A 23,796-nucleotide genomic window follows, 5' to 3' on the forward strand; every position below is an offset into this window, starting at 1 on the left:
CACTCATGCAGAACTAGCATAAGTTTAAATACAAATTGCTATAATTTAACAGCCTTAACTATCACATCTCACAGACGCTGTATCTTTAAATGTTTCATCTAAGGGGCTTCCTGGGTGGCTCAATTGATTAAGTGTCTGACCCTTGGTTTTCACTCAGGTCATGATGTCAGTTTGTGGGATCGAGCCCCGTATCGGGCTCTGTGCTGACAGCACAGAGCCTGCTTGGGATTCTCTCTCTCTGTCCTTTTTCTGCTCAAGTGCAGGCACTTTCTTGCAATAAATAAACATAGAAAAAATTTAAAAAAAAAAAATCTTTTGTCTTTTTCATACCAAAATAACAGTTTCTACTGGTTGCCCTGTGAAGCTAAGTGCCAGCAGGTACAGGTCTTGCATTCCTTTTTCTTTCCTCTATTGTCTGGTAACAAATGAAAGTGGGAATGCTAGGAGTTGTTAAAAGGAAGTAAATGAATTCTTTGTCTCATTCTGCACAGATGTGCTGAATTCACATTTCCCAAAGGAGAAAAAGGATATATTCAAAAGGAAAGAAGGGTCACAGTATATATAACAAATGTTTAAGGAATCAGGATGTATGAACTCTAAGGTCAAGTGGCTTGCTCCTCAGAATTCTGGATGATGTGGTAAGAACGGAAAACATCGAAGGCTAGATGATAATCTAGGACACACAGCACATATTTCGATAAGCCTACAGCTGCATTAAACAAAGATGTACCTACCTGCTTGAAGTTAGAATTTGGCAATTAGTAATCCATCTAAAACTTTTCACAAATAGATGGTAAAATGGAAGAAAGTCAGTACTTCGATTTTAGGAAACATACGTAGGAAAAAATTTTTAAACCAGAATTTAAAAGTACTGATATTTAAAATATAAAGTTACAATAGAGTGCTTACACTCTAAAATATTGTTGCTTTTTTCCTCAGGCAAAAATAGAAAAAGGGAGGAGGGGGGCAGGAAACAGCCCCAAAGTTGAGACTAAGATGTCTGAATTACAAGGATATCCATAGACATTTTAGCCAGACGACAATAAGGTTTTCAAACAGACAGATAACCTGTCAGGTCAATAAGAACAGTATGCAGAAGGAGCCACTTCAATGGACTGAGACTAGAATGGAGGCAAATCCCAAGGGCAGCCTATTTTTTTTAAGCTCCAAATAAGAATGTCAAAATTGGAAGTCGATGGGAAGGATGAAAAAAAAAATTATTAGACACGTTTATAAAAACCTGCCTGATTTAACACAGTTTGTCCTTATACCCAGAATGCAAAAAAGAAATGAACAGACTCAAAAATGGTATTAATAGAGAAGAAAACACCCAGGAGAAATGATCAAGATCATATCCTTAACGGTTGAAACCACCATAGATCATAAAATTATGTATGAAGGGGATTCAAGTTATTTAATATTTACGTGAGAACTCTATCCTTAACGGTTGAAACCACCATAGATCATAAAATTATGTATGAAGGGGATTCAAGTTATTTAATATTTACGTGAGAAACATTGCTGAAACATTTCTCAGGATCAACAAAGCCTACAACTTCTCTAAATAGTTATCTGGAGTTCTGCATTCATAAGGTATTCTCCTTAATCTACTTCCTATGACTAGATTGGTAGGTAGCTAGTTACCTAGAAAAAGAAAGCAAACAAATTTTAAATTGAGCAACTGAAAGGAATCCATGCTAATTTTCACAGTTGAACAAAGAAAACTTCCCAGACAGACCAAATACCAAAAAATCACAAATGAAAGCTTTATAGTTTATACCAGTGTGAGAACAATTAGCACATCCCAAGTGATAACCTTACAAATTACCACACAAGAGAACAGTTCAACTATATTAAGATAGAGTCAATGACTTTTGCAACGAAACACAATATGGTATCCCTGTGAGTTTGATTCTAAATTAGAGGCCCTTAGAATACTAAAGTTATTAAAAGCTCTAGGGGGCAAAGGAAATGTCACAAAAATGACAATACTGCAGTTTCATCAAACGTTTGCAACTAATACAAAGTGGCTCTGTTCTTGGAATGAGGCCAGTGTATTTGATTTTTTTTTTTTAATTGAAAGATTTAGGATAGTATGCAACTAGAAAACTTTCAAAATATTTTGGAAAGAAATTATACAGTCCTTTAAATCTTGCTAGGAAAAAAATAAATGGAGGCGCAAAAAGAGGGGAAAAAACAGGTTTGCTACCACCTGCTCTCATAAGAGAGGTACCTTTTTTTCTTTTTTTTTTTTTGCATATTTACTTTTACAATTTTCTTTGAAAAATACTGTCCACCTATTCATCCCTCAGGGAACAATTAAACACAATATTAAAAGAAAAACCAACTAAACAAAACCATCCCATACAAACCTGAAGGAAAAATTAATCAATCCAGATGTTAATGAAGGTTTTTGAAAAAGGAAAAGATGGGATAAGATTTTTAAAGATAAAAGGGCAAGCTTTCTGATATGTGTTTTCCCAAAAGGGGGTGGAATCACAAGAAAGTAAGATAAGCATCTAATCAGTCCTTAATTGAAACAAAGAGGAATGCTTGTGTTTCAGAACAATAGGTTGTCCATTCCCAAATAACCTATGAAGCCAGGCTTGCTTAAAGAGGGTAATGGGTATAGTTCTCATACTAATTTTTTCAGATAACATCTTTAGATAAATTTTCTGCTGAACAGAAATGAGTATTAGAAGTGTTCTGTTGTTGAAATGTGTCTGACTTCAATCCTTTCTAATGTTCTCCCTTTCCAGTTCTCCTCATCTCAATCCAGAAGAAACCTCTCCATCCAGAGTTCATGCATTTTCCTTCTCTATTTTAGTGAAAACATACCACACTGATTGTAAGAATCTTACTAGATTTCCATTTGTTTTGCCTCAGCTCCTACATTAATCCAAACAATAAGGGCCTTGAAAACATTCATAAATAACCTGCTGCTGCTGGCACCTAGGAGCCGAGTGCTGCAATGTTAAGCAACAACAAATTTCATAGTTCAAGAGGCACAGTTAAGGAAAAAGGTTGCTCAGGAAATCACTCTTATTTAGCACAAAGATCCTTAAAAATTGCATGAAATCAGTCAAGTAACTATAGAAACCAATTTCTTCAGCTCCATATCACACGTCTCACACCTCAATTGTCTTTATTATCGTCTGCTGTCAGATCCTTAATCAGAAATGTGAACAGGCTTGATGATTTATTCAGCAGGGAAAAGAATCTGTAGGTCAAGTGAAAAATTTCACACACACCCAAACACACACCACATCTTCAACCTTAGGTACTTTCATTTCCTTCTGTTCTCAGCAGCTCTGGGGGCAACTCCAGTGAGATCCAATATTAAGGCTCAATTAAAATAAGCTCCAATTAGTGGAGCTTTTTTCTCTGGGGCTAGAAAAGTCAGGAAATGGATATTGGGAAATGTAAAAAGTCAGCTACTGAGAGGAGGCTGCAGACATAAATGAACTTATTTGTTGATTTCTACAGTTGCTATGCAGAGGCCTCTGGGAGTAAAAGCTTAACCAGTCTAAGCTATAAACTAAAACCCCTGCAGCTAAACATGAACTGTGTGAAACAAGGGCTCCATTCCAGAACAGAAAACTGCTGGGCCCAGAAAATTAAAAGCCAGAGGCGTTTTCCATTTAAAACTAAATCCCAGTACCACCTCCCAGCCAAAGAATTATAAGCAGTATCAGATTTACAAAACGAACAATTACCCTGGAAAAATGTAGCCTATTGTACAGTCCCAGATGCTAAATCTCAGAAGTTTCTTTTTTTTTTCTTTTTTTAATCCCACATTATATTCCTCCAAGTACACCACTGTAGTTTACAAAGAGCCATTTCTAGACAGGCCTAAGCCTTGAAAATAAATTTTAAAAAGAGAGCACATAACTCATTGACCTCATTTGAAGTACTGCCCTTGCCTTGAGCAGTTCCTGTCCTTCCCCAAGGCTTCTGCAAATGGTATGCAACAGCAAAATAAACCCTGACCTAATTGCCAGGAGAGAGCTGCCAACCTTCCCTCCAACACAAAGACAAGCATGGTAACTTGAAAGTCCTACCTCTTTGGCTTTCTGCTTTAATCTCAGCTGTTCTGGATCTTCTTTATTGGAACGACTCTATCAAAGGAAAAGAAAATTTTAATAGAAATTACTAGCATCTAAACACCATAGTTGCCGTTAAATATTTAATAAATGACAATTTTCTCTAGTGATTGAAAACCTTAGCTCCGGGGGAAAATGCCTCAATCCAGTCTGGTGCACTCCCTCCGTTACGCCCCCTCCCTCCCATCATCTGGGCCGGCTGCTGCGGCTCTAGCCCCAAGGAAGCTTATACTGAAAATGATGCTAACGATGTCAGTCAGGTCCAGTTGAGGCATGACGCTGTTCTTGTTAGAACACTAAAAATTAAAAAACGGATGGTACAGATGAAGGAAAAGAATAGAAGGATAATTGTTGGCTCAAATGAAGGAAAGCAATCAACACTGGCTAATCTTCAGGTGAAGCCATTTTGGAAAAACCTATGGTATTTCAAGGACTATTAAAACCAAGACTATTAAAATCAATGTATAAAACTGTTGAATCACTATACCGGATGCCTGATTAACTGGCATATAATTTAATATTAACACTGTATGCTAATTAACTGGAATTAAAATAAAAACTTAAAAATAAATCACATAAAATCAGGAACCTGATGGACTTTGAACCAAATCACTATCTCTTTAAAAGTAGAATTTTAAAAAATTAAGTAGGAAATACACCCCAGTGTTTTCATTAGAGTATCTTGTCATCTCTGGGTCCTCCACAGCACTTACTTGAATGCTGTGCACAATTAAATGCCCACTAAATGTTTATTAAATATTCCTTTCCATACTGATTCAGTTCAACATTCCAAAAATGAATAATCTTACAGGATTGCTGTAAGGAGAAAACTATCTTCTGTATGCAATACTATGATGAAACCAACAGTAAGGAACTTCATTTCTGAAACTATGAACATTTGTCCACTGAAAAATATGCTGCAGAGTATTCTTTTTTCTGTAACAAAGTTATCTAACTCCTTATAAATCTGAATATTTGTTCTATGAAATGGAACATCAGCTACCTAAAGGTAGCTAACAAAATAAAAGCTAAAGGTATTTTCTTATTTACTAAATTTACTGGATACATTTTACTGATTTATTGGTATTTTTGTTAAGGAAAGAAAGAAACCGTTTAGATTTAAAAGTGCCTTGTAATTTTAAACACCTTAATTAAATACCACATAAGACTCCACCAAAGCTAATAATTTTCTTCTTCATTTTGTCCCCTTTCTATTAAACTTTTTAAAAAATGATTATAGGGGCGCCTGGGTGGCGCAGTCGGTTAAGCGTCCGACTTCAGCCAGGTCACGATCTCGCGGTCCGTGAGTTCGAGCCCCGCGTCAGGCTCTGGGCTGATGGCTCGGAGCCTGGAGCCTGTTTCCGATTCTGTGTCTCCCTCTCTCTCTGCCCCTCCCCAATTCATGCTCTGTCTCTGTCTGTCCCAAAAATAAAATAAAAACGTTGAAAAAAAAATTAAAAAAAAAAATAAAAAATGATTATATATTTTTGAGAGACAGAGACAGTATATGAGCAGAAGGGCAGAGAGAGAGAGGGAGACACAGAATCTGAAGCAGGCTCCAGGCTCTGAGCTGTCAGCACAGAACCCATTGAGGAGCCCGAACCCATGCACTATGAGATCATGACCTGATCTGAAGTCAGACACCCAACCGACTGAGCTACCCAGGCGCCCCGTCCCCTATCTGTTAAAACAACTTCACTTCAGCCCCAACTAAGATAAAATCCTTATTATTCCACTTATATTAAGAGACAAGCAGTGTGTATATATGCACTTATATAAAAACGTGTGTATGTACATATATATGTGTTTATATATTTGTGAGTATATAATTTTTGCCCCAGTATGAAATGGGTACATTTGAGTAGCAAGTCTTTGTCAGTCAAACAGTATTTAATGATTATTCATAGTATAAATTCTACTCTATGTGCCTATTTTGAGCCTGGAGATACAGAAATGAAATAACAAGATGAAGTCCTGCTTTCAAGAGACTTATATTTAAGAAAATAATAAAACAATAAATTTTATAAAAATTAAATACAGTTATGATTTGTAAAGCATTTATGATGGGGAAAATAAAAAAAAATTACTGATAGTGATAAGTTATATTAAAGAAAATAAAATTGGGGGCACCTGCACAGCTCAGTCAGGTGGCCATCCAACTCTTGATTTTGGCTCAGGTCACGATCCCAGGGTCATGGGGTCAAGTTCTGTTAAGCAGGCTCTGTGATGAGCATGGAGCCTGCTTAACATTCTCTCTCTCCCCCACCTCCTCTACCCTGCCCTCTCTCTCAAATAAAAATAAAAATAAAATAAAATATGTAATAGAGGAAGGAGTGTGTGGGGGGGTAGTACTTCTTTAGCTAGGAAGGGAGAAAACACATCTGAAAGAAGTGATATTTGAGTAGAGATCGGAATGACAAGAAGGAGGCGGCCATGCAAAGATATGGGGGAAGAATACGCCAAGCAAAAGGCGCAGTCATTGCAAAAGACTTAAAATGGAATAAGCTTGGTAAAAGAGGAGTGCCTGGGTGGCTCAGTCAGTTGAGCATCCGACTCTTGATTTTGTCTCAGGTCATGATCTCATGAGCTCTATGTCAGGCTTAGAGCTGACAGTGTGGAGCCTGCTTGAGATTCCCTCTCTCCCTCTCTCTGCCCCTCCCCTACTCACAAGCTCGTGCATTGTGTGCTCTCTTTCTCAAAATAAATAAACAAACTTTAAAAATTAAGTAAAGAAAGAAGGCCCAGGTAGCTAGAACATAGAGAAAAGTTGAAAGAGATGGATTGGAGACCACACAGGCCATGAAAAGGAGTTGGGGTTTAATTCTAGTTATAAGAAAAAGCCATTATAGGGCTTGGAGCACAGGAGTGAGATGCCACTGATACAACACCTTAGATCACTCGGGCTGCTATGCAGTGGATGCAGAACCGTAGGGACCCAAGGTTGGAGGTACAGGCACACAGAACAATGGAGGAGACTACTCTAAAACAACCATTGTTTTTTTTTTTAGGTTTATTTATTTATTGAGAGAGACAGAGACCGAGGGAGTCGGGGAGAGGGGGAGGGAGGGAGGGAGGGAGGGAGGGAGAGAGAGAGAGAGAGAGAGAGAATATCCCAAGCAGGCTCTGTGCTGATCAGCACAGAGCCCGATGTGGGGCTCGAACTCACAAAACTGTGAGATCATGACCTGAGACGAAACCAAGAGTTGGACATTCAACCAAATGAGCCACCAAGGTGCCCCTAAAGCAACCATTGTTTTAGAAAAAGAGAAGGGCAGCTTGGACTAGTGTCATAACAGAGAAGATGATGATAAATGATCAGGTTGAAATATATTTGAGGCAGATTTATTGATGGACTGGATATAGGGTGTGAAGTAAAGAGAATTAAGGATGATTTCCTAGGATTCTAGTCTAAGCAACTGGAAGGGTGAGAATTCCAACTTTCTGAGAGGATGAAGACCAGAGCAGATGTAGGACACAGGAACTCAACTTTCAGGTTTAGATGCCTAATTAGCTAAGATGCACACTTGGCACCCTCAAAGAAGGTCAGCAAGACCGGAGCAAAACAAGTGAAGAAGGGAGGGATAGGAATGAGCTCAGAGAGGGAGGTGGGTACCTTTTAAGATCTGGTAAGAAGTTTGGATTTTATTTTAAATGCAAGAGGAAGTCACTGAGGTTTTCAAGTAATAGAGGCACACATGATTTGTTATGAAAACACTATTCTGACAAGAGTATGAAAAACAGATTGTAAAAGGAAAACAAGATCAGTTAGGAGACATTACAAAAGTCCAAGTGAAAGATGACTTAGACCAGAGAGGTGACACTGGTGATAAAGAGACGATGAAGACTACATCTGGGAAACAGAACAGGAAGTAAACTGGATGTAGGGAGAGGAAAAGGAGTTAAAGGTGACTCCTAAGTTTTCTGGTTTGAACATCAAGGAAAACAATTGTGTTGTTTACTATGTTAGGAAAACCTATTAAGAGTAAAAGGTATTTTGAGTGGGGAGGAAAATCATAAAACCTGGGATACTCTAATATTTAGAAGTCTGGCAAGGGAAGAAAAACCAAGAGAGAATGAGACTATATTATATCCAATAATAACTAAACAAGTATTTAATAGTTTATGACTTTGTTTACAGCACAGTAATTGGAAATAAAATATGAATAAACCACCTCATCACATTGACTGTGTGCTTGCTTATAATACTTGACAGCTCAAGGAAGAGCATCTTCCTGCCCCAGCTGTCCTTCCCAGCTCAAGAGGGGTCAGCATGGGGACTGAGGCAGTGAGAAACAGCACAGTGATAAGGTTGTGGTGCACCACTTCCTTGTGAGGGTTGGGGACATGAAGTTACAGACCAGTGGCCAAGAATGCGGGGTGATGAAGGGCTGGGGAGACCAACCAAGGCATGGCCAGTGAGTATGGCTACTAATTACACAGGCAATGAAATGAAGGCAGGGGAAACAGTGGTAGCAGACAGAGAAGGCAGCCAGCATGGCTGTTTTGGAGATTAGTTACACGGAGCAAGTAAGTAAATTGAGCACATAAGAAAATAAATTGAGGATAACAAGAGTCAAGTATCTGACTAAGGAGAAAGTATTTATAAACATGGAAAGGTTTAGGCTAGAAAAAGTCCTAAGATATTGGAGTCGGAGGTATCCATATAAATTATGGTTTTAGAACATATACACACAAATAGTTACAAATGTATGTTTGTGTATATATAGATACATGGGTACATACATATACGTCATACGTATGTTTCCTAGATGTGTCCACTTGACAGGGCCTACATGTGATGACACCCCATTAGCAATGAGCACACTGTAAGCTCTACTCTTGGTTTCTGGACAACATCCTCAACTAAAAAGACACAAGATTCTTTAGGGGAAATGGCTGATTCCAGGGCTGAGGAAGGACAAGCAAAAGCTGGGCCTGGAACATCTTGTGTCAGAAAGTAAGGACAAGCTCAGGGAATGATGGGAAACATGAGTAACAGAGAAAAGTGCCAGCTGGAAGGGTCTCCCACTCAGGAGGAATTTGAGCATCAAAATAATAATTAATAGTAATGGATTACAACCTGTTGAATCACACAGAAATCCAAGAGCCCATACGGATATCAATGAATGCATGCATGAACAAATGAATAAAAGAGAAAGGAAAGCTCTTCCACATAGTACAATGCTAATAAACGTAGAAGAGGATGAGAATTTAAAAATCACTATTTGCGTATTTATAAGTTGTGCCCATCATAGAAATGACTGATTCAGGTAGACACCATCTATGGGTGCTAAAGTGGATATACAGAGGTTTGATGAGGAAGGGGATACTGATATAATCCTGGAATGTCTTCCTACGAAAAACTGATTAGAAAAGGGAAAGTGGCAAATTTAAAATGAAGAGAATTGACAGGCACCCACACAACTGGGTGATCAAGGTTGCCTTTTGAGATAATCAGCTGGGAAGAATGTATATATTCCTGCCAAGAATTCATGACCTAAGACATGAGGAAATATCAGATGAACCCAGGAATTATTAGTCACCCTATAGATGGTAAGGCCTATACTCCTGAAACTTGTCAAAGACATGAGGGAGAAAGTCAGAAATCTAACTGAAGGAGTCTGAAAAAGAGAGGGCAACAAATAAAACACATATTGCTGAATGGAAGAATAAACTATGGAGGAAAAGGAGAATGAGCCGAGACAGCTGGTGAAATCTGAATGGGGTCTGTGGATTACATGGCAGTGTTACATTGTTCACAGCCTGATTTGGAGGGTTATACAGCAGAATGTCCTGTTTTCACAAATACATGCTAGAATGTTTAGCAGTGATGGGACATCATGGCTGAAGCCTGCTTTCAAAAGGTTCAGAGAAAGGCTAATTAGAGATAATTGCACTACTTGTAAATACTAAAAAAAAAAACAAAACAAACAAAAAAAACACCTCTGAATTCAAAGAAAGAATGACAAAGGAATGAAAGAGAATAATGATAGTGTGTGTGTGTGTGTGTGTGTGTGTGTGTGTGCAGAAAGGATAGAGATGGAGAAAATGCGGTAAAATGTTAAAAATGGGGAGCATCTGAGAAAAGGAGAGGAGGATTCTTTGTACAGTACAGCAACTTTCCTGGTAAGTATGAAATACTGCAAAATAAATTAATTTTTAAAAAGGTGATTCGTATGTGATTAGGAACAAATACTCTGATATGGGAGACTGACAATAACACTAAAAATTAAAACTAAGGTGTTTAAAACAAAAAATAAGTCTAGTGCCCAACCTTTATGACTACATGCAAAGGCCCTAGGACTACAAGGAAATGTGAAGCAACAAAATGCAAACCACGGTAGAACCGGCTTTCAGGCCATCAGGCACTAACAGTTCAGGAAAATGTTTCAATAAAGAAGAAAGGAAATAAATATAGTTATATATATTTATAAGATAAATACTTTTCTTCTTACCTGTTCTTTCATTCTCTAACCCATTTCTGCCCATGCTATATTTTGCTCCATATAATCCTAATTAATCCTAATTTTACCCATAAATTTCCAAATTTTCCTCTCTCAGATTCAACTTGGCACATATCAAATTATATCCCTAAAAAGACCTTGAGCATTTTTAAAAAACATTTTTACTTAAGGGTAGTAGGTATGATCCTAGGCACACAGGAATTGAGAATGAGGAGATAAAAGATTATATCTCATTAAGCTAAATTAGCTGACAGTCACTGTATGACACTATCCTGGCTGTGAGAGACTTTATTAGTAATCTCATTTCAAGAAATCCTTCAGAGAAATCTCAAAGCTTAATAAAAACAAGACAGTCAACCAACAATAAAGCCAATTCTGACCTCCTTGCCAGGCCACATTCAATCATAAATCATGTAGGCTCTTACCTTGGCTACCCTAAGTAGCATTTCTCTTTCTTCTAAATCCTTTCTCTGCTTCTCCAATTGATCTAGCTTTTCAAGAAATTTGAGCTGTGATCTGGTATCACTAGACAGGATGTAATTTTCACTTGCCTGGAAAAAAAGAAAAAAAAAGATTCCTAATGATCCTTAGGCAACACATTCTACATGAGGTTTAATAAATCAGCTAAAGACAATAATACCAACATACACAGGGAGCTAAATTTTCAAGATGTAATATTTGTATTTCTGATAATACAAACAACAAAAAAACCTTAGTCATCCTTGAAAGTTGAGAGGTTATTAAGCATTCAAATTTCAGAGCTTTCCTAGAAAGCCGCAAGGGGGAAGAAAAGAGAATTAAGCCAAGCAAATCCTAACAATAGGAAGTAGAAAGCAAGAAGTAGAAAGCATGTACCTATAATCTAAAATCTGTTTAGTTAAATTATTGTCCCATCTCTGCAGACCTTACTATGTTTAATGAAATCTCAGGCCTGTCAAAGACAAAATCAAAACCAAACAAAAAAATCCCAAACAAAAAAACAATCACTTCACTAAAAAATACATCAAAGATGAAAGTTACCACCCCCATTTCCATTGCTGGATTGGTCTAACCTTGACAAGTGAGTACAACTTCAATCAAAATAGAACATAAGATGAAATGGCAAACATTTAATATCCTAAACCTTGTTTTGAGGACTTCTTTAAGCTATGAACTTGGACAGAAACTAAAGTCAAAGAAAGTAAGTAGATAATTTATAAATGAGAGCCATAACAGAGAAGTATAATTACTTGTCTTAATTTGCTCCATAAAATGATAAAATTTACACTGCTTTATTTATTTTGATATTCTAGAGTGTAAGACAGTGCTTTCCAATCTAAATATTTTTAAAATTTTCTTCATCTATCTTTCTAATACACCTAAGATGGGGATTGGCGGATGCAATCTTCCCAATCAGCATTTAAGATATCCTGCCATCTAGTCATCTCAGTAAATCAGACACCCAAAATATGGGACAGAGACTGTGGGAGACTGTATAAGAGGAAAACTTAAAGTTTTTAAACATTTAGTCTAACAGTCAGTGCCTGGCTTGGAAATCACAGGTATAGCACCAAGCCCATCTTTGTTTTATCCCATGCTTATGGTTGATTCAATTAACTGGGACCAAGAGATTTCATATGCCCAAGATTCTTTCTAAATTAAATTTTTATTGTTGGTATTTAACTAGATCAAAAGAGTATTACCGTAGTATAACGAACAAGGATGTATTAGTGCTACTTATTTTAGTTCATGTTTAATACAAAATGAATTCTCAAATGCTTTTAAAGTTAAATAACACAAGATAGAATATGGAATACATTATAGGCCAACCATGAGGCATAAACATAATAACCAGTGGTTTCTTAAATACTTCATCTTTACCATTTTTGTGCTCAGATACTCTGGGGATAGTTTACTGACTTAATTTAATTTTAAAAGGACAACAAACACTAAATTAAAAAGAAACACAGACTTTCTAAAATTTAACCCAATCTCATCCCCATGCTAAGACCCCTTCTTCTTCTCCCAATTTAGATACAACTGCCTCTGGTTTAATGCATCCTTCCTTTATTCTTACAGATGCTAAGCAAATGAGTGTCTCCCCTATTCCTATTGATTCCCCAAACTTATTTAAACAACAGTAACCCCATCTTACCACGTTGCTTCCTGTCTACCACACAGGCCTAACCCAAGTCTTTATGTTAGGTTGAATAGGGTGGTTTAACAATGAAAATATAAGGACTCAGACCAAATGATAAAACCATTATTATTATCCCATCTAAAGGAAGCACAAAGCCCCTTTCAACTAGAAAACACTGAAGCTTCTCCGTGACCACTGGCGTGCAGAAGACTATCTTCGGCTGGAAAACACCTGGCAGCAACATCAAAAGCTCTGTGTCACATGTGTCACTTTCTACTTCTTTACTTAAATCTCAGTTTATGGACTATGATTAATTAGATAATTATATCTAAACATGTGAAAGATTACCAAAAGTAGATGGATGTCAAATGAAAAGAGATGGTGGGATTTTGCTTTTAATAAAAGTAAGCTTGTTTTTGTGAAATTCATAGGGTAAAAATTCCCACACTGTACAGATAAAAATAAATCCTATCAGGGATGAACTAAAATGTAAGGACAGAGCTAAATCTGTGACACAATGATTATTATAAGATCAAAGTCTACAAAACAAATATAATTTTGAACTAGATCCAAATGTAACTAAATGATTATTACTTCTGTTTAAAGAAGGATGATAATGTAGTACAAATTCAGACAGTGGCATTAGTTGCACTAAGTAATGAGTGTGGGGAAAGGCAAGCAGGGGAAAATCAATTAGGTTATGGTTAAGGAAGTGTTAGCTTTAAGCTAAGTTACTGAGGTTCCAGGTGGGGTAGATATTATCCATTTTGCCTTGGGCAACAAAATCCTTAGAACATATGCTATTAATATACAACAGAAGAATTCCATCTGAAGACTGGAACACAGAACAGTGACTTGGATGACAGAATAATAAACATTACATGGAAATATTCTATTCCATACTAAATTATACCATTATGTTTTATATAGAAACTGCCCACTATAAATAAAAGTGTACTCATATATCTCTGAAACAGTTCAGTGACTGAGGTGGGAATAGGGGATAATCCAGGCTGGAAAAATTTTGAAGACTTTTAAAAGTGACAGTAAAAAGCCAAAAAGAAAGACTATTTTCCCCACATCCCAGTATTAAAGGTAAACTGATATAGGTCAAATTAGATTATTACAAATTTAGGATGTTAATTGTAATACCCAAGGTAGCCGTCAATAAAATATCTAAAAATACATACACAACAGGAAACGAGAAGGGTATCAAAATAGTACACAACAACAACAAAAATCAAACCAAAGAGGTAGTAATAACAGATAAGGAATTTAAAAAAAGCTACAATGCATACAGAAAAATAGTCAAATATCATAAGTTCCTCCTTATGAGTAATCACTTTAAATGTAAATGGATTAAACTCCCCAATCAAAAGGTAGAGACTAACATTATCCAAACCAACAAGCTGCCTTACAAGAGATTCACTTTAGATGAAAGCATATGAACAGACTGAAAGCGAAAAGATGGAAAAAAGATTTCATGCAAATAATAACCAAAGAAAGCAGGTGTGGCTATACTGATACCAGGTAAGATAAACTTTAAGTCAACAATTGTTAAAAGACATAAACAAGGACATGATATGTTGACAAAAGAGTCAATTCATCAAGAAGATATACATACCAGACAACAGAGTCCCTAAATTTATGAAGCAAATGACAGAACTAAAAACAGAAATAGGGGTCTACAATAACAACTGAAGTCTTCAATACCTCCCTTTCAATAATGGGTAGAATTCCTAGACAAAGATCAATAAGGAAATAGAGGACTTAACATTATAAACCAACTAGATCTACCAGACATTTATGAATACTCCCCCCAAAAACAGAATACGCATTCTGCTCAAGTGTGCATCGAATATTCTCTAAGACAGATCCTACGTTAGGCCACACAATAAGCCTAAATAAATTTTAAATGATTGACTCACACAATCTCCTCTGCCCATACGGAATGAAGCTAGAAATCAACAATAAAACAGAAATTAAAAATTTCACAAATATGTGGCAACTCAACAGCATACTCTCAAACAACCATCTGATCAAAGAAATCTCAAAGGAAATCAGAAAATACTTAGAGATAAATGAAAACAAAAACACAATGTTCCAACATTGGAACATTACACTTACAGAATGCAGTGAAAGCAGTGCTCAGAGGGAAATTTATAGCAGTAAATGCCTACATTAAAAAAAGGAAGATCTCAAACCAATAACCTATTTCATATTTTAAGGAAATAAAATTAAAAAATGAAAGTGGGATCGTTACTGCTGACCTTACAGAAGTAAAAAGGATTATAAGAGAACACTATAAAAAACTATATGCTAACAAATTAGGCCCAAAAGAAATGGACAAATTCTAAAAACACACAAAAATAGTGAAAGTGTTTTTTTTCCCCACAGCTTTTTCTCCTCATGATCACATATTTTTAAGTCGGTCCAGCAAATTCTCACAAAGATTTATACAACTATAAATAGTTCTTCCAAAGTTCTAAATAAAGCAGAAAGGAGAGAAAATAGAATGATTCCTCCAGGGAACTTACCAGTGATGTGGTAACTGATATTTCCCTGAGCTCCTTTTAACCCATGGCAAAGACATTGTGACAATGACCATTCTCACAAACTCAAGACCTCATAAGGTAACCCACATGCTGCACAAAATCTAGCCAACATTTCTTGATATAGGAGGAAAAGGTTATCTTTTTCTTTTTCATCCGTCACCACCCAATAAATTTGCTCTCCACCAAAACCATAATGCAAATAAATCAAGTGCTTTCATCTTCATGATGGCAAGTGATTTGGTTCATACCACAAGGGACAAGACAGGCTATCCTTGCATTTAATTTGTTTAAAAAGCAGCCAATAATGATAATGAGCGGCACCAGCATTAGCACTCAATGCAATTATTTAACTTATTAAAAAGGAACAACAATGCTAGCAGATTACAGATCACTGAAGAGAACACAGCTATCCAATATTCCATTCTAACACATTCTCCCTCCTAATCAAAAGCTGTAGAAGTCTGAGGCAGAACGGATGCATATCTCAATCTACACTGACACAAAAGCTTTGGACACAATTTTAAACTCTATTTTATTTGTCATGTAAGCATATCTAAATCAGGCAAATTAGGAATGAAACTTTGTCTACCAGTATGAACTACATCTTGACCATTTCCTTTATAAAAATATACTTAGAATATGAATCCACACCAAAAAACTATCTTTAACACAACAAAGAGGAAAGAGGAGAGTCTGTATTTCTTTAACGATTTCCTTTACCTTGTATGTTGTCATTCGATGCTGAGCAATTGTAGTCAGTTTTTCTAGAAGGCCTCGTAATCGCTCCTGTGTTGCATGGGAGATCAAGTTCACAGCATCAGAGTTAAGTTCTGTAATGTCATGCTTTTTACCTGTGGAAGCAGAGAAAATCCATTACGTGTTTTAGTAGTGGCTGATAATTGAAATAATTAGCACAGCAGGTATTCTGTTCCCCCTGGAAGTCATACCCATTATGAATAAAGGTTTGGAGATTATGATTTTCCTGGTAAAGTCACAACTTCAAAGATCTTAGACATTACATTAATAAAACCTAGCCTGAAGCCTCAGAAAATATAGACATTGTTTCACTTAGCCTCTAGAATCATTCTCCTTGCAAGGTCATTTATAGGACAAAGTTAATAAGAACACAAATCAAGTCTAGTGTTCAGGGAGGAAAATGGTAACTGCAGAAATTAGTGCCGTATTCTGTTAATTTCAGTAATTAAAAAAATAGAAAATTACATTTTGCCCTGTTTGACACTGTTAACAATTTACGACATTTATTTCAATGAATTCAGATTGTGGGTCTCTGTTACTGCCTTGTCTACAAGACATACCTACATTCCTTTTGTCCATTACCAAACATGCTTATTTTGCTTTAACTCATGTTCTGATAAACTGGCTTGGTAATTAATTTATAAGTTGAAATAGATTCAAAACCTCATCATTTCACTCCTCCATTTGAATAATTTCTCTCTCACTTTATCTCATTCCATAAATAAACCAAACTTCTATTCTTCTTTCTGCTAACTAGGAAGAAAGATTCAAGAAAACAACTTGGACCACATACCCAAAGGCAGAAGGCTCATTTATAAATCAATCTTATCAGTTTTTGAATAATAATTCCTCAGCTCAGTGAACCACCTGTACCAACAGAGACCTAATTCTAAAGATATAGCCAATTAGGTTGGCTAATTTAAATGAGTTTTTAATAGTACTATTGTGTTTATTTTTAACAAACATAAGAGTTTGCTTTTGCACTCTCATCTGAAACATACTCTTAAATACTCCCGGTGTGAATGAGTACAGCAAAATAGCAAAGATAGGCTTTAATTAAAAGCCAACAAATCTTATATTCATTCTTTAACACTATTTCATAATAAATGTTAAACTTCAAAGTATAGGCTATAGGATGTGAGGGCGACCTGGCTGTGACATCTGATCACCAGGGTGGATGTGGCTGATCTGGCTGCCAAGGTGCAGTCCCTTTCCTCTCTCAGTGTTCCTTGTGCATCCCTCCCAAAGCTACATGTTCCTTGAACTGACAGAACTGGATAGAGGAGGGCCATTCTTTGGTCAGGGGTATGTGAGTAGCTGCATTCCCTTACTAGAACCTCCAAAAAAGCGCTCAAGGTCCAAAATGCAGGCTATAGCAAAGCAGACAGGAAGAAGATATAAAACTATTTAGCCTCTCCTAAGCCAAACCTTCAAAATGTGGTTCGTTGCTATCTAGCAAAACTGAATTCATCGCCAATTTTAGATTCAAGCAGGGAAAAAAACACTACAAAGCCAAAGCTACTCTACTAAAACTGTCAGCATACATAAATAGCAGAGGTCCTCTATATAAAGGACACAACTTCAAAATCATCCAATGATTAAAGTTGCAACTAAACATGGGTAGATGGGTGATGACATGTCAGTTCATGACTAAGGGAAAGAAAATGAACACATAGAAATATGTAGTGTTTTGGAGGGAAACTTCAAAAATAATTTTATATGTATTTATAAAATCGTTTATCCTATGTAAAAATAAAATTCATGTTTTAGAGTATCAGAAATAAACAAGTGAGGGGATTTGCAGACAATTCCAGGGTTTAACGAACACTCAAATGTTCTAATATCTTTACTCCACTGATAATAAAACATGACAAAGTTACCAAGTTACAACACCTGGGTGGCTCAGTTGGTTGAGCGTCCAACTCTTGATTTCAGCTCAGATCACGATCCCAGAGTTGTGGGACCGAGCCCTGTGTCAGACTCTGCACTGAGCATGTGGAGCCTTGCTTAAGATTCCCTCTCTTCCTCCCTCCCTCCCTCTCTCCCCCTCAACCCCTCTCCCCCACTTGTGCTCACTCTCTAAAATTAAAAAAAAAAAAAAAAAAATCCCACTTTTATTTTTTTTTTATTTTTAAAAAAAAATTTTTTTTTCAACGTTTATTTATTTGTGGGACAGAGAGAGACAGAGCATGAACGGGGAAGGGGCAGAGAGAGAGGGAGACACAGAATCGGAAACAGGCTCCAGGCTCTGAGCCATCAGCCCAGAGCCTGACGCGGGGCTCGAACTCACGGACCGCGAGATCGTGACCTGGCTGAAGTCGGACGCTCAACCGACTGCGCCACCCAGGCGCCCCAAAATTCCCACTTTTAAATATAACACTCTCTTTAAATCAACATAATTGATTAAAAAAATCTAGCTGGTACTTGAAAGCTTGTTATGTGATTTTATAGAATGTCTGTAATTTAATTTAGATAATTAACAAAAAAAGGAAAAACATTGGCATGTTTACTATCCTAACATTTAAGTAGAAAAACCTTCCAAAAAAAATTCTCTGGAACTTTGGACTATTAAGGAATAGTCCTGGTTCTGATCTGTTCTGTAAAGATGGAATTTTACTATAAATGGAAAACATTCCTAGAAATACATAATTCCACTCACTCTATAGTTTTATTGTTTTTTAAAAAGCTTAGGTAATTCAGAAGTAAGAAGTTTTGCAATTTTCTATCCTAGTAAGTGACACATTTGTGATTATTAAGGACTGAAAATACAAATAGCTGTTCCCAGAATTCTTCTTGAAAACAGAGGCTGGCAAGTTAAATTTGATCTCTTTTTGTATATGAAGTTCGATAGGGATACAGTCTTGCCTATTTGTTTACATATTCTCTAAGGCTGCTCTTGCAATGTAATAGCAGAGTTGAGCAGCCGTGATACAAACCACATGGCCCACAAAGTGGCAAATATTTACTATCTGACCCTTTGTAGAGAAAAATTGCCCATCCCTGTCCTAAATGATCAAACTGTTCTTGCAATGCCAAAGACTTTCCTATCATATAATCAAAGTTTAAGTCAAATTAAAAACAAAATTTGTTAGGGGGTGGGGTGGGAACGAATAAAACTAAGTATCTACTTCTACTCTACCAAAGCTCTAGATAATTATATAGTTACATGGAGTCAATACCAGTAAGTTTCCTAAGCCATCACAGGACGGTAAAATGCGTCTTCCAAAATTAAGGAACTGGCTCCTATACCGTACACAACACTTAGGCAAAGAAGAAATTGAAACGGTAAGAAAGGAAAACGCGGCATCTGGGTGGCTCAGTCAGCTGAGTGTCGGACTCTTGATTTCAACTCAGGTCACGATCCCAGGGACATGGGATTAAGCCCTGCATAGGTCTCTGAGCTTCACACTGAGCACTGAGCTTGGAGTATACTTAAGATTTTCTTTCTCTCTCTCTTTCTGAATCTTGCCCCCTTCCCACCTGTCTCATGCTCTGTCTCTAAAGTTAAAAAATAAATAAAAATAAAAATAAAAATAAAGGAAAGGGAAGAAAGAAGGAAAAGGAGAAGGAGAGGGCAGGGAGAAAAGGTAAACAAAATGCAAGCAAACAGCAAACATTTTAACAAGAGCTCTTCTGAATTCCTATACTTTTGGACTGCTTATAAATTCTAGTTTTTCATAATAAAAGAAAGATAACATACCCAAGTTACATTAGAGATTTAAAAAAAAAAGGTGCAGGAGCTCAAACATTTATTATTTTGCAAAACAGATTTAAAATATGTAATAGTAATGTACTTTGTAGTCTTTAAAAATACCATGGTGGCTCAGATGGTTGAGCATCTTTTGATTTCAGCTCAGGTCATGATCCCAGGGTCATGGGATGCAGTCCCACACTGGGCTCCGTGCTGAGCATGGAGCCTGCTTAAGATTCTCTCCCTCTCTCTCTCCCTCTTTCCTACTCGTTCTGTCTCCCTCAAAAAAAAAAAAAAAATACTATGGGTATAATCAGAAATCAGAAACCTTCAGATTTTTGTGTTAGGGCTTCAATATAAAATATAAAGATTCTTGGGGTGCCTGAGTGGCTCAGTCTGTTAAGGATCCAACTTCAGCTGGGGTCATGGTTCTGCGGTTCATGGGATGGAGCCCCACCCACATCAGGCTGTCTGCTGTCAGCACAGAGCCCGCTTTGGATCCTCTGCCTCTCTCTCTCTCTCTCTCTCTCTCTCTTTCTCTCTCAAGTATAAACATTTAATAATTATAAGAATAATAAAAGTAATAATAATAAAGATTCTTACTAAAGTATACTCAAAGGTCACTAGTATTGACCTCCCAAATTTGATATGGGAGAAGGGACTCCAAAAAGTCCCAGGGTTAGGACACAAGAAATGAGATAACTCACAGGCAATATTCTCTCTCCAAACTGTCTCATTTCTCAGTCAATATGGGGAGAGTGCAGTCTCTCACATTACTGCAAGTTTGGTATTAAAGAACAACAAAAAAGCTGTGTGGCTCCAGAACAAAACTGGTACATTTTTTCCATTTCCTTCTACACGCTGCAGCCATCTAATAGCTACTTTTGGACCCAGAAAGACACCTAGTATTTTAATTTAGTTCTTTTAGGGCAACAAGTTTAATTTCAGGGTTGAGATTTAAAAAAAAAAAAAAAAAAGGGACTTACTCTCAACTTCTGTATTTCTGTTCCACAATATTTGGCAGTTTCTGTATTTCATAAACATGAACTTGTAATGTATGCATGCACATGTATACATATGTACTTAAGTCCAACCAAGAAAGGAACAGGACAGAAAAAAAAATGTATGTCATGTGTACAAATTCACATAAAAATACACACATCTTTTTCTAAGAAATATAAATAAAATATTAATTTCTATTATCTAAACCCAAAACAGTAGGTTATGATTTAAGTTACATTAGTAGTTCTTAAAATGAAACGCCTCTTTCTAGAACACCCATGAAATCCTGATTCTTTCCACAGCCTTATTTAAGCCTCAGAGTTCCAGGAACACCAACCCAGGCTGTCTCTTTTGATAATACTTTCCCTGGAACAGACGGTACTCTCAGGTCAACAATCATAAGTCTGCACTTACCAATGTCTAAAATTCTCTTTTGTAGAGCTCCAATGAAAAGAAATGGTTCATCTTTACATGACTGAACAAGTGTGCCAACCAAGTCAGAGTTTGTTGCTAAGATGCAAGCATTTTCTTCACTGAGGTTGACCCCTGCCATGGAAGCCACATCATTGATGTCATCTTCATCTCTAAGAGGAAAAAAAGATAGCTTTTTGGTGGTGGTGGTGGTTGGCGATCTGTACATGAATGATTTAAGAGAGCAAAGAATTACAGATCTTTCCTTATAACTACAGACATTAATTTCTCAATTCATCCAAGCAAGAGAACTGAACAATAGCTATCTTTCCCTGGAAGCTTTTAAAAGTAATTGATATGTCTAACCATTAGTGTATATTTAATCAGAAAGATGAATCAGAAGCAACTGTGTCTCCTAGTGTCCATCTCTCTGTCTTTCAGTTTAGTCAATGAGGGACTTGGGAGTTAAACTAAGTTATCCACAAATGCCCTGAAATGAAGAGACAAAGAAATGAAAACAGACTTCTTTGTTTTCATCCAAGATGATTAAATGCCCTCTGATTTCCCCAGTGTACTCTACTGTTCCACTGAGGAGCAGGAGAAATCCCCTGGTCCTCAAAGGTCCGTACCCACATAAAGACCCTTGAAAAGAAGCTTTCTTGACTAACTATTCTGAAACCAAATGGTTAAAACTAGTTTTGATTTTCTGCCTGAGACTTTTGGTGTGCTCCATCTGTACCAACCAAATTCATTAAACCACATCCTCGAGCAAATGGCTGCAAAGGTCTACATACAAGATATAAAATTATACACACACACACATACTAACATGACATATATATAAAACACAAAATATGTTTGAGCTCCTTGCATTGCACCAGCAAAATTAAATAGTTGTTTTTATCTAATAGGATTGCTACATGGCTACAGTGCTAAGATGAGCGTATCTGTTTAAGGGTAGAGAAGAGAGAAAAGAAATACGAAAATTCCCTCACAGCATCCTTATCACCGTATGTAATAACAAGCAGGTTACCGATCATAACTCACCTATCAACGCGTAACATAATTTACACAAACATGATTATATAAAAAAGATGTTGCTTCTCTTTATTGCATGGGCCAAATGGTATATCATGTGGTCTCACGTCAATAGATTTAAATTATGAGACTCCCTGTGGTAATGCATTTGTGCATGGGAAAGGGAAATAAATTATAATTGTCAAGTACTCAAGAAATGAAGGCCTCTGGTGTTCCACTTTAAAAAGCAGCGTTTAGGGGTGAGGGGGAAAGAGACGATGCTCAAACATATATGAGAGATTAAAAAAAAAACAAAAACAACTAAATAAAAGAAAGCTAGACACGGCAGTTGAAAGTGAGAGATAGAACAATAGTCTCATAATCTGAACAGATTTAAAATCCTAACATTCAGAGGTGAGTCTTTACAAAGGGAAAAATAAAACATGCAATACAAAGAAACTATACAAAAATGCTTGCAGTCCGCCTTATCAAATGTCACAGAGGTATTGTCAGAAGTATGAATGCCAAAAATGGTTCTAAGAATTATTTTGCCACCTACATAAACAGTGTTTCCAGAAACATCTAAACATGTAAACATCTTAAGTGTAAGAATGGCAGACACCATAAACCCAAAGATGGACCAAGATCCAAATAAAAAAATAAAAGGTCTGAGTGAAAAATATTTCTAAAAACCCCAGGTCTCAAGAGGCACCTGGCTGGCTCAGTCAGTAGAGCATGTGGTTCTTGATCTTGGGGTTGTGAGTTTGAGCCTCACGTTGAGGGTAAAGATTACCTTAAAGTGCAAAAAACAAACAAAAAACCCGATATATCAAGGGAATGAAAAGACAAGCTAAACAAACTGGGAGAAAATATTTGTAAAAGGCATCAGATAAAGGACTGTTATCCAAAATACACAAAGAACTCCTAAAACTCAGCAATAATAAAACAAACCAATTAAAAAATGGGCCAAAGACCTAACAGATGCCTCACCAAAGATGTACGGATAGCAAAGAAGCATATGAAAAGATGCTCCACATCCTTTCACCAGAGAAATATACATTAAAATGAGATAACACTAAACATCTGTTTGAAAAGGCAAAATCCTAAACACTGACATCAAATGCTGGTGAGGATGTGGAGCAACAGGAACTCGCATTCACTGCTGGTGGGAATGCCAAATGGTACAGTCACCCTGGAAGACAATTTGGCAGTGTATTACAGAACTAAACATACTTTTATTGTACAGTCCAACAACCACACTTCTATTTACCCAAAGGAGTTGGAAACTTATGTCCACACAAAAACTTGTACACAGATGTTTAGAGCAGCTTCAAAGATAACAGATAAAACCTGGAAATAATCATGATGTCCTTCAGTAACTAAATGTATAAATAAATTGTGGCATATCCAGACAATGGAGTTTTAAGTGCTAAAAAAATTGAGATGTCACACCATGAAAAGACATACAGGGAAACTTAAATGCATATTACTAAGTGAAAAAAGTCAATCTGAAAAGGGTACATAACGTATGATACCAACCATATGACATTCTGGAAAAGGCAAACTAAAAAGACAGGCAGTTGCCAGAGATTTAGCGAGGAGAGAGATGAATAGCCAGAACACAGAATTTTTAGGGCAGTGAAAGTACTCTGTATGATACTATAATGTTGGATACACA

General features: G+C 36.7%; 1 protein-coding gene across 1 annotated transcript in view; it reads right to left on the minus strand.

Annotated features, from left to right (window-relative positions):
- The window catches only part of TAF4B (TATA-box binding protein associated factor 4b), a 126,164-nt gene that overhangs the window by 43,797 nt on the left and 58,571 nt on the right, over positions 1-23,796 (minus strand). The window contains exons 10-13 of the mRNA XM_047087040.1: positions 21,105-21,274; positions 15,962-16,092; positions 10,993-11,118; positions 4,062-4,118 (exon numbers count right to left, since the gene is read on the minus strand). Of these exons, the coding sequence (XP_046942996.1) occupies positions 4,062-4,118; positions 10,993-11,118; positions 15,962-16,092; positions 21,105-21,274 (484 nt within the window). The remainder of the gene's footprint in view (positions 1-4,061; positions 4,119-10,992; positions 11,119-15,961; positions 16,093-21,104; positions 21,275-23,796) is intronic.

This window comes from Lynx rufus, unplaced genomic scaffold, assembly GCF_022079265.1.
Source record: "Lynx rufus isolate CCGP_SWC_20201006 ecotype Redwood Valley unplaced genomic scaffold, mLynRuf1.p SCAF_22, whole genome shotgun sequence".
Lineage (NCBI taxonomy): Eukaryota > Metazoa > Chordata > Mammalia > Carnivora > Felidae > Lynx > Lynx rufus.